This window comes from Cucurbita moschata, unplaced genomic scaffold (assembly GCF_002738365.1).
Source record: "Cucurbita moschata cultivar Rifu unplaced genomic scaffold, Cmos_1.0 Cmo_Scf00009, whole genome shotgun sequence".
Classification (NCBI taxonomy): Eukaryota; Viridiplantae; Streptophyta; class Magnoliopsida; order Cucurbitales; family Cucurbitaceae; genus Cucurbita; species Cucurbita moschata.
Window position 1 is genome coordinate 3,035,912 of NW_019268525.1, and position 15,996 is coordinate 3,051,907.

General features: G+C 34.7%; 3 protein-coding genes across 5 annotated transcripts in view; all 3 read right to left on the reverse strand.

Annotated features, from left to right (window-relative positions):
* The window catches only part of LOC111447113 (multiple organellar RNA editing factor 8, chloroplastic/mitochondrial), a 3,555-nt gene extending 2,447 nt beyond the window's left edge, over positions 1–1,108 (reverse strand). For both annotated transcript variants that reach the window (XM_023086118.1, XM_023086117.1), the window contains exons 1-3: positions 684–1,108; positions 371–468; positions 213–278 (exon numbers count right to left, since the gene is read on the reverse strand). In XM_023086118.1, the coding sequence (XP_022941886.1) occupies positions 213–278; positions 371–468; positions 684–1,084 (565 nt within the window). In that variant the 5' untranslated portion in view covers positions 1,085–1,108. The remainder of the gene's footprint in view (positions 1–212; positions 279–370; positions 469–683) is intronic.
* A 448-nt stretch (positions 1,109–1,556) lies between these two features.
* Positions 1,557–7,180, reverse strand: LOC111447115 (cold-responsive protein kinase 1-like). 2 transcript variants are annotated; one of them, XM_023086119.1, is made up of 8 exons: positions 7,030–7,180; positions 6,775–6,936; positions 5,718–5,847; positions 4,712–4,827; positions 4,389–4,599; positions 4,065–4,302; positions 3,223–3,373; positions 1,557–2,232 (listed from the first exon to the last, which is right to left on the reverse strand). In XM_023086119.1, the coding sequence occupies exons 3-8, from the start codon at positions 5,800–5,802 to the stop codon at positions 1,843–1,845; spliced, it is 1,191 nt and encodes a 396-aa protein (XP_022941887.1). In that variant the 5' UTR covers positions 5,803–5,847; positions 6,775–6,936; positions 7,030–7,180; the 3' UTR covers positions 1,557–1,842. The 2 variants fall into 2 exon arrangements, with proteins under 2 accessions (XP_022941887.1, XP_022941888.1); XM_023086120.1 differs by lacking the exons at positions 6,775–6,936; positions 7,030–7,180 and adding an exon at positions 6,644–6,735.
* Positions 7,181–8,855: 1,675 nt separating this feature from the next.
* LOC111447111 (protein DJ-1 homolog A) lies at positions 8,856–14,007 on the reverse strand. Its single transcript, XM_023086114.1, has 8 exons — positions 13,783–14,007; positions 13,454–13,654; positions 12,786–12,935; positions 12,503–12,685; positions 11,813–11,893; positions 10,096–10,296; positions 9,884–10,024; positions 8,856–9,266 (listed from the first exon to the last, which is right to left on the reverse strand). The coding sequence occupies exons 1-8, from the start codon at positions 13,927–13,929 to the stop codon at positions 9,018–9,020; spliced, it is 1,353 nt and encodes a 450-aa protein (XP_022941882.1). The 5' UTR covers positions 13,930–14,007; the 3' UTR covers positions 8,856–9,017.
* Between the last annotated feature and the right edge of the window lie 1,989 nt (positions 14,008–15,996).

The following is a 15,996-nucleotide window of genomic DNA, read 5'->3' on the forward strand; positions in this document are numbered from 1 at the left end:
CAATACTTCGTTCCCCCCCCCCCAACCGATGTGGGATCTCACACCACTTCTATAATCCCCCCAACCGATGTGGGATCTCACGCCACCTCTTTCAAATTGCATATTTTACAACTAATTCTCGAGAAATAAATGTATACAAAAAAGTCAATAACCATTAGACAATGAAATAAGTCAAATGCTAATCTTCTCAACTTAATACGAAAAGGAATTACCTCCATAATCTTTATTCTTAACATCCAAGTATGAATCAGGAAGGACCCAACGAACCTTAGGCAGCTCTGAGAAGGAAAAGGCACAAACTTAGTACAATCAACACAAAAGAAAGAAATAACAAACAAAAGAAAACAAGGCACAAACAAAGGTATAATACCTTTAATCTTGTAAGAAAGTTCTTCAGAAACAAGGCACCCAAATGCATAGTAGCACCTTGTTGAAACAGAGTATATCTTCATCCTAGCTTCTTCCTCACTGTATCAATAAGAAACACCAAACAGCGAAACGTTAAATACTGTTTTCAGATGAGTCCGATGTTGAAATGTTGCCGTAGAAGACAAACAAAAGAATTCACCACTTTGTTCTAAACATACAATTCTAATCACTAAAATGCCAAGAGAAACAAAATTAAATGCAATCATCGGGGTAACCCAACAGATTCAATACAATCGATCAAAACGAAGCTTGACCTTCCGACAACCATGGCAAGTGTTTTGATAAAGCTATCGATAATTTCATCCCTCGTGGGATCGCCCTCTGGCTTCTCCATAACAATGAGCCAGTGCTCAAAATCACAGCCATCAAGTAATATGGTCTCCTTGGGTGGGCGATTAGACCAGTTCGGATTCGGATCTTTGAGAGAGGATGAAGCGGTACTGGTGGCGAACTCCCTCGCGCTCGCCGCTGGAGAGAGGCCGCGGAAATCAGCGACAACTATAGCAGCGAGAGGACGAAGGCGACGGAGAAGGTAGGCAGAGGAGTGTGAAGAGGCGGATAAGGCCGTTCCAGTGGCAGTGAGAAACGAACGAGAGAATATGGAAGCCGAAATCAGGGTTTTAGGTAGCGAGCGGTAGAAGAGCCGAGTCGCCATTGGAGAGGGCTTGAGACAAAGACAAGGGTTTATCTGGGGCTTAGTCCTCTTTTAAAAGGAAAGCTTATAACAATCCTTAAATAAAAACATAATTAAAAATAAATAAAAAATAAAAAATAAACCTTGGAAGGAAAAAATTGATTAGCCTTGCAAAATTTGGTAAATTATTTTAGCATTTCATATTAATACTTTTTAATACTAAAATATTTAATAAAATATAATATTTGAATTGGTTTAAAATCGCCTAAATTGTGAGTTTAATTTCCAAATAATGTTGGATGTTTTGTTAAATAATTTTGGTAAAAACTAAAATAGAATTTAACCCAATAATAACAAATTCCTCATTTTTTCCATACAACTTGAAAAATAAATATTGTTTCTGTTTTTTGGTAAAACTTTAGTTGTTTTTGCAAATCTATTGTATGCAAATCTATCAACATGATAATAACATGAAAACACAACAAGGTATGAATTTCCTTCCATGCCAACAGGATCAAAGATTCAAAGAATTGTCAATATACACCTCGAGTACCCGACGACACGCCGTGTGACACGAATCTTCTTGAACAAGAAATGTAGCAACAATGTATTTTCTCAATGAAATTTCATGACTAAGAATTCCTACAACAGGACTGCACAGTTACAAACAGGGTGGAAAAAGTGTTGAAGCAGAATAGATGTATACTCATGATAGAACAAACATATATATGTGCCTCCTTTTAGTTAGAAGGCTCACCACCAAAAAAATAATTTCCAACTCAGTTACTACGATCAAATATCGAATTGAAGGTTATGGTACCGTACGAGGTGTCCATGAACCCTGACGATGAAGTTGATTCACTTTGCTTTCCCGAGTCTTCAGTCGTCGATGTAAGCTTCGAATTGGGCTCGGCTTTCTTGCCTAGTACATCTTTTGGAAGCATGAACTCTGAAAGCATTCCAGGTCTAGATATTGTTTGATCAGTTATATCAATGTCACCCGTTAGCATCTTGACGACGGTCGACATAGATGGCCGGAGCGTTGGCATATCTTGAGTGCAGAGAAGACCAACTTTTAAATATCTGCAAGCCTCTTCAGCCACAAAGTCTCCATGTAATGATATGTCTACCAATTCCAGCAATTGCCCTGTCTCGTGATGCTTCCACACCTGTAGCATTTACATCTCTTTGTTAGAATTACCAAATCATTAAGGAAACTTCACAGTTTATCACAAAAAGGATGCAGTTCCTATCCAAATGGATGCTTCATATTTTCCCCTGATCTCCAACAAACACCTTAAGGAATTTGAATTGAAAACCAAATCAAGTCATGCATACAGAGAAAATATTTAAAGTATCAATTTCATCCTTGCATACTTACAAATCATTAATCATTTCACATATAAACTGAATTACATTCATTTGGAAGACAGAAGACAAAGTGATATTAGAGCAAATCTCCAACTAGCTTCACTTACTCTTCCTTAGCCTGAAGTGATAAAAATAAACAAAAGGAAACGCAGACCTTGAGGCCTGAGGGAAGAGAACTAGAAGCAGAAGTCTGACTACTGAAAAATGAATGGGCACCTATCAATCTTGATAAAAACATTAAAAGTTATGTAATATACAATGGGCATGATCCTGGAACTCATGGCATAATAGCAACGTCGATGATAACTTAGAACTTTCTAGAAATTCATTTCAAAATGTAATGCAAAACTTTTGTAGAATGTTTCAGTTATGATTTCATTCTTGTCTTGAATGTGGTCTTAGTTTAATATTACATCCGATGCCAGAAAAGGGACATGTTGAACTTCAATTTTGAATAAATATTGGACGACATGTCAGAAACTATCATGGAGCACTAAAAACATAGCTAAATTCTGTACTCGAAGTTTTGGATTCTTAAAAAACATAGTAGGAATCTAGAAGTTAAACAAACCATAGTAAAACATCAATACAGTCCAGTTGGCTATAGGTTTTGATGCTCGTCCTAGCTAATTTAGTGCACATGTTTATAAAATAATTTTGTTATCAATTACAAGGAATGCCTAGTTATGAAGTCTTTCATTTCAGTTGCAAAGTCAACAAATAACCCCAACTACATCCCATCCCCCACCTTTTATTTTCTGTCATTTAAAACAGCAACTAATGCATACCATTTCTAGAAGATATGGTTCCTCAGCAGGCAACCGTTTGTTTATGTTGTACCTCCCACATACAATCTCCAAGAGTAAGACACCAAAACTATAAACATCTGTTCTTCTTGTCGCTTGCCCCCGGATGGCATATTCAGGTGCAAGATAACCTCTTTAACAATACAGCAGCAGAGTTAGTTTATGAAGGAAAGTAAAAATGGTAAATTTGCAAGGTGAGATTGCAAGACTCAAGAATAAGAGTCCGCTTGGCAGAACATGTAGTAAGTAAACCACAAAGACTAAGGTCGGTGGTACGAGAAGGTCTCTTGGATATTCAAGAGGCCCGTCAGAACATTGCATAGTAACAATAATATGAATATCGCAAGGTAAGACAATTGCTTCTAATTTGAACTCGCTGGAAGAGTAAAGAGTAAAAATAATTTGGATATTAAAAAGGAAAAAAGAAGGAGCAATAGTCCTGACTCCTAAGAGAATATAGACCATCTAAAAGAACATCACGAGTTAGCATAGGACATACAATTTGCCAGCATCACCTTTTACCATCATTGCTTGTTCCAATTAGAGAAGAAAAAATTGTATGACCAAAAGTAGGAACTTCTACAAACATACAAGATGTCAATGGCAGACCATCTCGTATGGATGTCTAAAATCCAAACAGGATAGATAGCATCCAGACATAAAAAGAACTTAATGCAACTGAGATCTGTCACATAATATACTACATGAGGACTCCAAACAGAAACAGTCATCACCAAGCTTAAAAAGATATTAGATAACATACGGTGAGTACACATCATTTTCAGAGGATTTAGCCCTATAGTTTTCTCAGAAGCACAACTTACTCTGTCCCAGCAATACATGTACTGACGTGGGTCATGTGAGACGGGAGTAATCTAGCAAGACCAAAATCAGAAATTTTTGCAGTTAAGTCCTTATCAAGCAGGATATTGCTTGCTTTGATGTCCCTGTGAACAACATGGGGCTGAACTTCCTCATGAAGGAACGTGAGCCCCTGTGCAATGCCAATGCATATTTTACACCTCGTTTGCCAATTGAATTGGATATTTCCTCGTCCTCTACCTATCATAAGAGGGTATATTAGATTAAGTTGTTTATAGGAAAACTACAAAACTGAGAAACTAAAACAGAACAGGATATATAATCACCAAAAAGCATCTTATCAAGGCTGCCATTTTCCAGGTAAGGATAGACCAAAATCCGGTGCTGCCCTTCCACACAACAACCATGCAACTTAACCAGGTTATCATGGTTTATAACCGTAATCACATTGATTTCTGCCAAAAACTCCCGTGTTCCTTGGCTTGAGTCCATGGATAGTACCTTTATGGCAGCAAGAGTTCCATTTCTGAGCCTTCCCTGCTTAAGTGAAATAGTTTGCAAAACAGAATTCAGTGCTAGGAGGGATGAAGAAACAACGTTTGGACATTAGTTATCATCAAGATACAACAGGAAGCTCCTTCAGCTATACCTTGTAAACAGATCCAAAGCCTCCCTGTCCAAGTTTGTTTTCAAATCTGAAATTTTCAGTTGCTTTTCTAAGTTCTTCGTAAGAGTACAAGCGAACGTTCGGAATTTTTGAAATCTCTGTATCAAATCAACCTATTATAGAGCTTAAACAACATCCTTTAAAAATTTCATAGCAAATGGGTCTAGAAAAAGTCTCAGTGCTCAGAAAAGGTAAATAATTTTGATGATTTATTAGTGCTACACAATAATACCAGAGCACTAAGGGAGAAGACGCAGACTTTTACAAAGCTCTTCGACACTGATTTTTACTATTCTATATCTTAATCTAAATTGTCTAATACTTTTGCTTCCTGTAGTCACACCTCCCTCATTGTAAATTGGGAAGGTCTTTTATAAATATTATGGATGACATATCCCTTTGATAAATTTCAAATCTTAACGAAATTGTCTCTTGTTATAAAAGGAGAGAAAAGAAAAATCAATGTGGGTAGGAAGTTCACTGCCGAATGTTCCTAGAAGAATTCCTTCTACTAAACAATCAGAAATTGAACCCTCGTACCATCTTAGAGAAACATTGCCACCTAAGGGAAGAGAGAAAGAGGCATTAAAAGAAGACAATCTGTTTTCTCTCTCTTTTTCTTTTTATAATCTAGGACTTAAACGATCACACCCTTTTCTATCACCAGACCTTTCTTTACTTAGTAATTGAAGATTTGAAATATTATTTTAAGCATCCAATTAGGAAGATCTATATTGCACCTCAAGCAAGTTTACACCAAAAAATTTAAAGAATAATCTCAATATTATGTAGAAGAAAGCCACTGATTTCTGATGGATTGGACCCCTTCATCGGTGTAGACCTATTCATCTAAACAATGACTAATGTTCATCATGCTGTGGTACAAATATAATTCCAAGGTTCCAACAAACTATCTCATATAATCACCATCATATGTGAATAAATTATTGCAAGATCACGTGTGCCACTTCAAGCTCAACCAACATACCTTCGATTGCTGCTGCTTCTGCAGCTGCTGTATGGGAAGTCAACGAATCTCTGTTTCTTCTTGAACAAAAACAGAAACAAGTCATCACACCCTCTGTATTGTTCAATTTCTGATCCAACGAATCAAATCTCTGCCATTAGGAAAAAAGAAATTTAGACATAAACCCATAGTATGAGTTTGTCAAGCACTCAAGTCTCCTCTCGAATTATCTCATGAACAGAAGGACAATAGATGAATCTGATGGCCGTTTGACATCAAAATAAATGAATGCCATTACTGAATCTAAAGTCTGCATCTTTAACAAGAAAGAATATATGAAGCTGGTTTATTAATGGTAAAAATCCAACCTCAAAACAGATGAATATTCTGAAACATACTAATGGTCCCACCTATGGACCCACTCGATATAATCAGATGTGTTTAAACATATCTAAACAAGCAATACAAAGAATTAAGATAAATAAACAGTTAAAGACAACATTGTCCCTTATATTATAGCCACTACGACAATCTTTATAGATCCCAGTAAGAGAGAAGCGAAATAAAAGCATTGTAATCTGGGGATTGACATAAATCATAATTTCAAGATATCGTGTTATTGGACGAGCAAACAATTTAAAAAATACATGATAACATTCAATTGAAGATTCCATGAAATGATCTCAACGCCAAGATGAGTTCCTCGTCGATCCTAACAAAGTAATTAGAATTAGAAATAGAAGCCATGAACACTTCTATGCTTTCTATAATTCCATCAGGATGAACTGAGAAAACAATAGCTCTCTGTTGAGCTTAGAGTAATCAAATCAGGCACCAGATATTTCTCGGTAAGCACAGATTTAACAAGCCTCTAGAGCTAAAACAATTTTCTAGCAAAATTAAGCTAAATTTGATGCTGCTTAGGCTACATAATCAATAACACTAACATTGAGAATTCAGACTAGCAACGAACCAAAACCGCCAAAAAAGAACAAGATCTGGAAAATCATTCAGAACTACATTAATTCCAACTCCATTCTGATCCAAGCGAAACGTAAACTTCGGCAACTCAACCTACCTTGACCACAACAAGTCTCCGCCAGTTCTGACCTGATGAAAGCTTTAAGAAACTTCCTCCCCTGTAGTGGAAAGCAAGATAACGACAGACACTTGTTTACTCGTGGTTTTCTCAGCCGGCCAAACGCGAAAAGAAGCAAACAGTAACACGAACAGAGTCCAACTGCATTCAATCAACAAACAGATAAAGATTTTCGCCAAGTTTTCAGTCAAATGCAACAAGAATCGCGGAATGAAAGAGAGAGAGAGAGTTTACATTTCAGAATTTGCGCGTGGAATTCCTCGATCCTGAGATGAAAAGTCGATTTGAAAGAACCGGGATAAAAGATTCTACCTCTACGCCGCTCTTGCGTTCGCCAACGGAGTACTTGGCGTTCAACTTTCACAAGCTTGTAATTTATTATTCGTTGAAATACCAGTATTTATAGTTCCACGTGTTAATTAGTTTTTTAAAGTTCTTTTTTATCGTTAAATAATAATAAAATAATTTTCAAATCCATAAATAATTTACGATAATCATAATGTAAACCTGCTTCCAAAATTTATTGAGATAAAATAAATAGATATTAAAAATAATTATAATAAATTTTCAATAAGATGACAAAATTGACCAATTAAAAGTATAATAAAATACAATAATCAAATATTATTAAGACCGTAATACATTAATTTTACTTATTACATTATAAATTATTTATTATTACATTTTTTACAAAGGACTACATTATAAAAAAGATACATTAATTTTACTTAATTTTTAAAAAATATTTATATTCTTACAAAGTTATTAATAGAGTGCTAGCCCATCATCTCTAATCATGCCAAAATTAATTTCACGGGCATGCTAAATAAAGATACATAAATAAAAATATTTAAAAAGTTCACACAATAAATTTATTAATTTTTTCTTTAACAATTTGTTTTTATTTTATTTTATTTATTTATTTATTTATTTATTATTGACTTTATGTGAGGTATGGCATGCATATGCCATATTGATAAGAGTTTATCATGATTGCATCCATTAATTTATTTGTCCTAAAGTTTTTGAAAATGGGTAGTGGTGGGCCCACCATATTTAAATATAAGAGAATGGTGGCTTCAATGTTACACGGAAAATTCTGTTTTTTTTCTTTTCTTTTTTACAAAAAACTAAATTACAAAAAATAATAATAATTAATACATTAATTTGACTTATCATTAAAAAAAATATTCATATTCTTACAAAAAAAAAAAAAAAAAATTACAATACTAAAATTATTAAAGCATACAATCTCAAAAGGAATTAAGTATCATTTAAAAAAAATATTAAATATCATGGACCAGTTTTAAAAGTAATTAAATGCCGAAAACTATCGGTACTTTTAACGGCAAATGAAAACTAGAGTTTTCAACATTTGGACGTTTCGAAGGCATCGTTGAAACCTTTCTTTACTCAAATGGAAAAAACAGGGCACGTAGGATTAGGATTTAGAGTTTAGGGTTTAGTGGTAGAGTCGAGAAGCATGAGACCGAAAGGAAAAGACTTCCACGTCTTGGGAGATGGTCCAAGGTCTGTCTTAGAATCCAAACATTTATAAGGAAAAGAAAGTTTAAAAGAAAAATGACACTAAAAAAAACTAAATTACTTCTTCTCGAGGGTTTGATATCAACCTGAAAATACCACGAGCTAATAAATAGGGCTATGTCGTCTTTTTGCCTCGATGTCGTCTATCAAAAATAGTTCATATTATTTAATAAAACTCGTGTGTTACTCAAGCTTCAGATGCTGCACATGCAAGGACTTATATACGTGTATGTGTGAGTATTTAAACTAGTTTGTGCAAATCTCAACTGTTTTAAAGGGACAACTATTTAGCTCTACTATATTTCATGTCCAACCTCCAACCTAACTCGTAAGGTGTTAAATTCTAGATAAGTAACTACCATGACTTGAACTCAATTCTGAGACTAGTCATTTGTTATTTACATGACACTAGTCGACAATTTGGCCAACACATGAGAGTTAAGTCGCACCAACCGGGGTTAACGATCCATAATTATTCCTCCAATATGGATTCCAAAAACATGGATTAAAAAAGAAAACCTCAGGTTGAGACCTTGCATTTCAGGGTTTATATAACTCAGTTTATTATTCAACAAACATCTATACAAAATTTCGAAGTGGATTCACACGTTCAAATGAGTATCCAACTCTCCAGTTCATACAAGTCAAGTTCAGACAAGTCATTCCATTCATAGTAGCTAAGATAACGAAACACTCACAGTGAGAATGCTCGAATGACATTTATTACTGATGAAGACCATTGTTTTTCCCAGCTGGACTGCCATGTCCCTTCCAAACAGCTTCTCCACGATTGCCAAAGAAAACTCCATCGTAGTTCCAGGTCCCCTGCTTGTAATCAGGTTTCCGTCAACTACCACCCTGTTTTCGATTTCGCTTTTGTCGGACAGTTTGTCGCACAATGCAGGAAAAGCAGTGGCTTTTTTATCCTGAAATGGTAGCAAGCTCATTTTACATTAAAACCGTACTATAAATGAATGAAAAGGAAAAACTGGTTTTTGTTAGAGTTCTTAAATGGTAATGAGCATGAAAGCATACGGGACAAGAAAAAAGTCCATTGAAATATTCAACTCCTTGCATGCTACATTTCCGAGGTCAGTATTAGGGACCAAGAATGAATTATGGATTTCAGGGAGTCAAAAAAATTGAGATAACCAATATCATAGATGAAGTTGTCGAGGGAACTTCAATCAATATTGTCAATATGTCCAATGTACAAAAGTTCAAGATCGTATGAAGAATACGGCAAATTGTTTCAGTGTCTTTCTTTTTTTTTAAAGTCTTTTTTTTTTTTTTTTTTTTCAATATCCATGAGTGTCTAGACCAGCTTTTGTCAATTTCAACTAATCTTGTGAATATCCGTCTAACCCTACTAAATTTAGTTGCCAAAGAAACACGTAGAATTTAAAATCTTAAATACGTATCCACCATGGATTGAACCCCAATCTCTCATTTTGAAAATCTTACAATGCAATCTACTTAGCCTGCTAATAGGTATGCACAATGTATATGAAAGAGACGCAAGATTTATATGGTAAGCTAATACCTTCAACAAACCATGGGGTTCTAAGACCAGAGCTGGGGATGCACATATTGCTCCATAGGGTTTGTTTGATTCTCTCTGGTTTTTTAGCAGATTAATCAGTTTTTCTGATTTTGCAAATGCTTCGGCGCCACCAAGCCCCCCCTGCAAACGTGCAGGTCAAATTTAGTTCAAATTAATCAATAATAATTGCAATCCAAAAAATTCAAACTCACAGGCAAAACTATTAAGTCATATGACTGTTCAGCAGCTTCATCAAGAAGTAAATCTGCCTCCAGTTTAACTTTTCGAGAAGCAAGAATCTCTAGTTTGTCCTCAACAGAAGCCACCACCACTTTCCCTTTTGCTCGTCGAAGAATGTCAATGATCATAACAGCCTCCATTTCCTCCGTGCCATTAGCTACAGGGACGAGAATCTGAAAGCAAAGTATGAATATTACCCACTATACACTTAGTAATTCCAATTTCAAATTAAAACAAGGCTATCATTTGGGTGGAATAATTGTTTTGTGATAGTGCTATCTCTGAAATAAAATTAAAAATGCACACCAACGTTGTTTAGATAAAATTATTTAACTAATAGTAAATAAAAATTTGATAATTCTTCATATAGCTTGATATATGAGCGTACCTCAAGAACGTTGAAAATGTCCCCACAATTGGAACTATTTTTAACTATTGAACAAGTTAGTTTCTAAATAGTAATTGGTATCCTTGTCTTAACAAAGGTATTGAACGTTGTGTAGATGCAACATTTTTTGCGGTGCAAAAGATTTAAATTTCTTCATGCATCAATCTGGTTTCTAAATCTAGACTTGCTCTCAATTTCCAGCTAAAGCATGTTACTTTCCAACTCCTTCAAAAGTCTCGGGAAATTTAAAGGTGTTGCACATCCCAAGACCAAAAGGAAAAGATAACTTTTCACTATCCAATATGATGTTTTCAAAAGGTAAGCAGATGCTGCTAGTTTATTCTAGTAATCACTCAGACAAGCACATCATTAAATAAATCCATTCAACAGGTAATTGTGCTCCTTACAACTGCCTAACAGTGTTTTAAAAGGATCAAGGCAAGTGAGGTGAGGCATAAACTCTTAGGCATTATGAAGCGTAAGCCTCATTTTAAATAGAAATAAATAAGTAAAGAGTGTAAAAACATAAAATCTTATTTTCCAAATATTGCAGTATTCATGTAAAAGTTTAAAACATAATTTATTTAATTGGAACTAAACATGATATCTCAAAAACTAGAGGACTATATATTTTCAAAAAAGAGAGAGAGAGAGAGAGAGAGAGAGAGAGAGAGAACTTTAAAAAATTAGAATAAAATACTGGAAAAAACACATTAAGAAAATCAACAAACTTGTACTTTTTTTTTTTTTTTTTAATTTGTAAACCACAAACAGTGGTAAAAGGGTAGATTTAGAAGGCGATGGTAGTGGTCTGACATCACAGAAAAGACAAAAAAAGAAAGGAAAAAAAAAACTGAAAAGAAAACAGTGCAACAAATAATAAACAAAAGAAAAGAACGTTGAACTCATTAAATAACTCACTAACACCGCCAAAAGCAACCACAGGTTGGCATTTGTAGAGGAATTTGAGCTTCAGTTGAGGCTTACGCCTTTCAACCTCAAAACGTAAGGGGGAAAAAACTTCCAGAAGCTACTAACATCAGAAACTATTTCATGACTATCTCTGTCCTCGACCAGTAGACTTAGTATCCAACACCTCCAATCAGATATACATACAGGTGTACGTTGATGGATATTGAAATAGATTTATACAACATATTCTAAACATGTCAAGAAATAACTCCTATAATTGAAGCACTTTTTCCCTGTCAGTAAGCAGAAGGGACTATTGTTTGATGCATAATAGAAGCAAGTTACAGTGGTTGCAACTATTGTAAATGAGTAGAAGACATAAACCTTACCCTTGGGCCATCACCAAATGTCCACTTCTCTTGATTATACTCAGCAATAGTATATTCAGAACCATGGTTGGAACGCAACAACTGATTAGACATTAAAAGAGTGCATATGGATAAGCAAACGTTGCATCAAAGAAGGATCTTCGACAAGAAAATACAAGCATTAGTCACTCTGGCAATTGACAAACTTCTAAAAGTGGTGAAAAGGAAATAGAATTATAAAGTAGTAAATGTTCCCAGTACCCTTTTTTTGGGAGAAGCAGTATCTTATTTTCTTCAAATTCAATTTCCTTCATTTATGTACCTTGTTCTTTGAATAGAGTTCACCACAGATGAAGGCATTCATATCAAAACCATCGATGATAGGTAAAATCTTTTCAAGAAATCCTCATTATTGTATAAACATAAGCAGGCAAGGGGACTATCTTCAAGCCAATTAGCTACTTTCAATAGGGGTTTTTCTAAATTCCATTCTTTTTTTTACTTTTTCAATTCAATACTCTCGCATGAATGACCAACCCCACTTTTCTCATCTCTGTTGTTCTCTTTTCCATCACAGTAATTGCTCAATTGCGCTCTGCCTATTTTCATCTAGCAATTATAGATGTATGTTTTTACCTCATCTATTTAGAATAAATGCACGTGTGTGTGAGCAGCCAAGTGTACGAAAAATGTAGAAGAAGAACACTGTACCAAAGGTGCAGAAACTTCATCAGCCTTCTCTTTCCCATACAACTGCCCAACCAGCGCAACAGCAAACTCCAAGGTAGTACCAGGCCCACGACTTGTCACTACTTGGCCATCAATCTGTACTCGGGATTCAACAGCAGTTGCAGTAGTTCCAAGTTGCTCCATAAATGATGGATAGCATGTGGCCTGTCAAGGACAAGATTTTGAATAAAAGTAAAATTGAGCAAGCACTTCATCATAAATCAAAACAAGACTTGAATCTCGAGAAAAATATCAGCCAGCTTACTTTCAACCCCTTCAGCAAACCCCATGAGCCAAGCACCACAGCCGGTGAAGCACAGATTGCAGCATAAAGTCGACCATCTGCAGCTTGCTTCTTCACTATGTTCTCCAAAACTGCACAGTCTCTAAAATTGGTAGCACCTGGCATACCTCCCTAGAGAATGAGAAAAGCAGAAATTATGCTTCAATAAAACAAACAGTGAAACCTAGTTCAATGAAAAGGGGTATATAGGACTCTGAAAAACCAAGTACATCATAATGGTAGCACCATTGGGCTTGAAGTTTCAAAGCAAATGAGTCATACAATCAATATGGCAACGCAAAATACAGCTATCGATTATTATCAAATATGACCCAAAATGATGGATATAAACCACATAAATCAACTGCTGAACTCCAGATTTGGTTACTAAATGCAGTGGTGAGAGCCGTGCCCCCATACCGAGAACTTCTGATAAAATCAAGTCAATATATCATTACTAGGAGATTCGAAATGAAAGAAATCGGACTCCATAGGAAACAGAAACCCTCGTCGCCGATCAATCTTCAATCAACAAATTCTCGAAAACAAAAAAGCGCGGCATCTCTCCAAACCAAACGTCAAAATATTAAAAACGCAATACCTAGCCAACATACAGCAAAAAATTAAAAAGGAGGGAGAGAAATTCATACAGGAAGTGCGACGAGATCGAAAACAGTGTCCTCGCAATCGGAAATGAGAGAATCAGCAACAATCTTAATCTGATGCGCTGCATCAACACGAAGATGATTCTCCACGGAAGCGACGGTAACATCAGCTCCAGCACGTCGAAGAACGTCAATGGTGATGACTGCCTCGAGCGGCTCGGTGCCATTCGCAACCGGAACCAAAACCTAAACATCCAACAAAAAAAAATTGCAAACAGAAACAAAATTGACAAAATTGACAAAAATGAAACAACACAAAGAAAAGGAAATCTCTATGAGAAGAAGATATTCCAATTCGGCAGACATGATAAGACCTTGCGAGCAGGTGAAGACGCCATAGCAGCACGGATGGAGAAGAAGCGGTATCTGCGAGAATGTAGTTTAGGAGTGAGCTTCGTTGATGTGAGAGAGAAGCGTAGAAGAGGCGATAAAGGTCCTAGTACTAAACGTGAAATTGCCATGTGTACTAGGAGGGCAGAACGGGTAATTTACAGTAGGTCTCAGTAGTCTTAAGAGGCATCCGTGCTCGAGCTCGAACTTTGGCTATGGCGGAAATGATTCGGTGAATTATCTTCAATGAAAGTTTTCGTTGTACGGGATCACGTTCGCTGTGGTTCCGCCACGTCATCCGATCCCCTATTCAAGTTAAATAATAGGATATTGATTTTAATTAGGTTATATTATTTATAAAGGAATACACTCAAATTACCAGTACTTTCTGCCTCTCGAAAATACCAAGTGGTAAGACTGTTAGTGGCTAGAACGATGCAAACAACTTAACTAAATTTGAAAGAACGACATTGTCACGTCAATTTTATCTAAAACTGTAATATATTTGAATTGGAGTACGACTGTCAGTGACTAAAGCAATGCAAACCGCTCAAATTCTTCCCTTACAGTTTTTCCATCCAAATTGCATATATTTCATCCACCCTCTTTAATGATGATTTGAATTCAGAGAACAAATGACTATGGCTAGAATGATGCTAACAAGTCTCTGTGCAAGGAAAATTAGTGTACGGTTGTCCCGATCAAAAACTGATTGTTGGTAGGGTAATCAATTTTAATAATTTGTATAATTTTTAAATTATAAATAATTAGTTAAATTTGTTTAAAATTTTAATTAAGTACAATTTTTAACAAGTTATTATTAATTTAGTAAACTCAATAATTAATTTTACATAAATCACTATAAATTAGTTTTTTATTACATATATTAATAATTAATTTTATTAAAAATAAACTTACATATAAAACTAAAGTAAAGTAATTCAATTTTGTATTATCACAAATATATATATACATCGTCGTAAATTGAATTAACATTTTTTAATATTTTTCGTCGTAAATTGAATTCGACATTTTTTAATTATTTTTTAAAACGTTCAAAACTTTTTTCTTCTCCTATTTATGGAGGTGTGGGCCAGACCCACCCAATGACAAAGAAGATTACTAGCGTTGTATTTACGCGTACTCAAACCGCCTCCGTTGATGGTCATACACTCGTAATTCAAATATTCCCTTGTTACAAAATAAATTATAACTAAAAATAATAATTTTATTTCTATCTATTAAACACAATATTTAATAAATATTTTAAATTTTTATTAAACTCTGTGATTTAATTAATCCAAAGTTGGCACTGTTATTTATTTTTTATTTTTTAATTTGATTAGTCGATTGTCTAGTTTTGAAATTTATCTTATTCGTGTAATTTTTTTTAATTAAACTAATTCAACCGACAAATTCTTGACTTCAAAATTTCCGGTCAATGAGCATAGTGGGACCTTGTCCTTGTTTGTGCGAGACAAGTATGAGGTCCCTCAAATTTGTATTGTGTCGGTTGTTTCTATCTCATCTTTTGCACGAGAGTGAGGTGACCTCGTCACTAAGAAGTGGGTTGTGGAAATATGGAATGCTTGGTCCAAGTTGAAGGTTAGTTGAGCTTTGCTTTAATCAACTTCGAGCTCCTTGCATTACTTGAAGAGTTGGTCAACCTCATTTTCATCGTCACGTCTTGTGTATATCCGAGTTCAAGGTTTCTTGCAACCAAAGTAGTTTGGTCAATCTCAACCAACAAGCAATAGCTTACTTCGATCTAGTTTTTGACGTCTATGTACCTCTAATTAATCGTCTAATCATCCCTCTTTTTGATGGACTCGAAGCGATGTTACTGTTGTAGGGTGAATCAATATTTGATTGTTGTCTTAAAGAGTGGGATCGATCTTAACAAATTAACAGTACTCTTATTTATTTTAATTATAATGTTAATTAAATCTTGAAATCTCAAAAAAAAAAAAAAAAAAAATATATTTATAGAGTTTGTATGATTTTTTTTATTTTTATATAAAAAACATAATAAAATTAGTTTTTAAATTCTATATATTACCTTTCAAATCAATTTTGACTTTTATAATAGTAAAATTTTAAATAAATATTCAAATATTTGTTTGAATTTTTTATTTTTTATTTCTTATTTTTACTAAAATCAACTAAAGGAAAGGATTATAAAAAAAAAAAAAAAAAAG

Bases quoted from the DNA above. Each gene is read 5' to 3' on its own strand.
- LOC111447115 (XM_023086119.1), bottom strand. From the start codon at position 5,802: ATGACTTGTTTCTGTTTTTGTTCAAGAAGAAACAGAGATTCGTTGACT. The intron at 4,828-5,717 runs GTATGTTGGTTG...GATTTGATACAG, and splicing joins AGAAGCAGCAGCAATCGAAG to AGATTTCAAAAATTCCGAAC. The intron at 3,374-4,064 runs GTAAGTTGTGCT...GTATTGTTAAAG, and splicing joins ACATGTATTGCTGGGACAGA to AGGTTATCTTGCACCTGAAT.
- LOC111447111 (XM_023086114.1), bottom strand. From the start codon at position 13,929: ATGGCAATTTCACGTTTAGTACTAGGACCTTTATCGCCTCTTCTACGC. The intron at 12,686-12,785 runs GTAAGCTGGCTG...TGTCCTTGACAG, and splicing joins GTTTGCTGAAGGGGTTGAAA to GCCACATGCTATCCATCATT. The intron at 10,297-11,812 runs GTAAGGTTTATG...CTTTGCTTTCAG, and splicing joins CATTTGGTGATGGCCCAAGG to ATTCTCGTCCCTGTAGCTAA.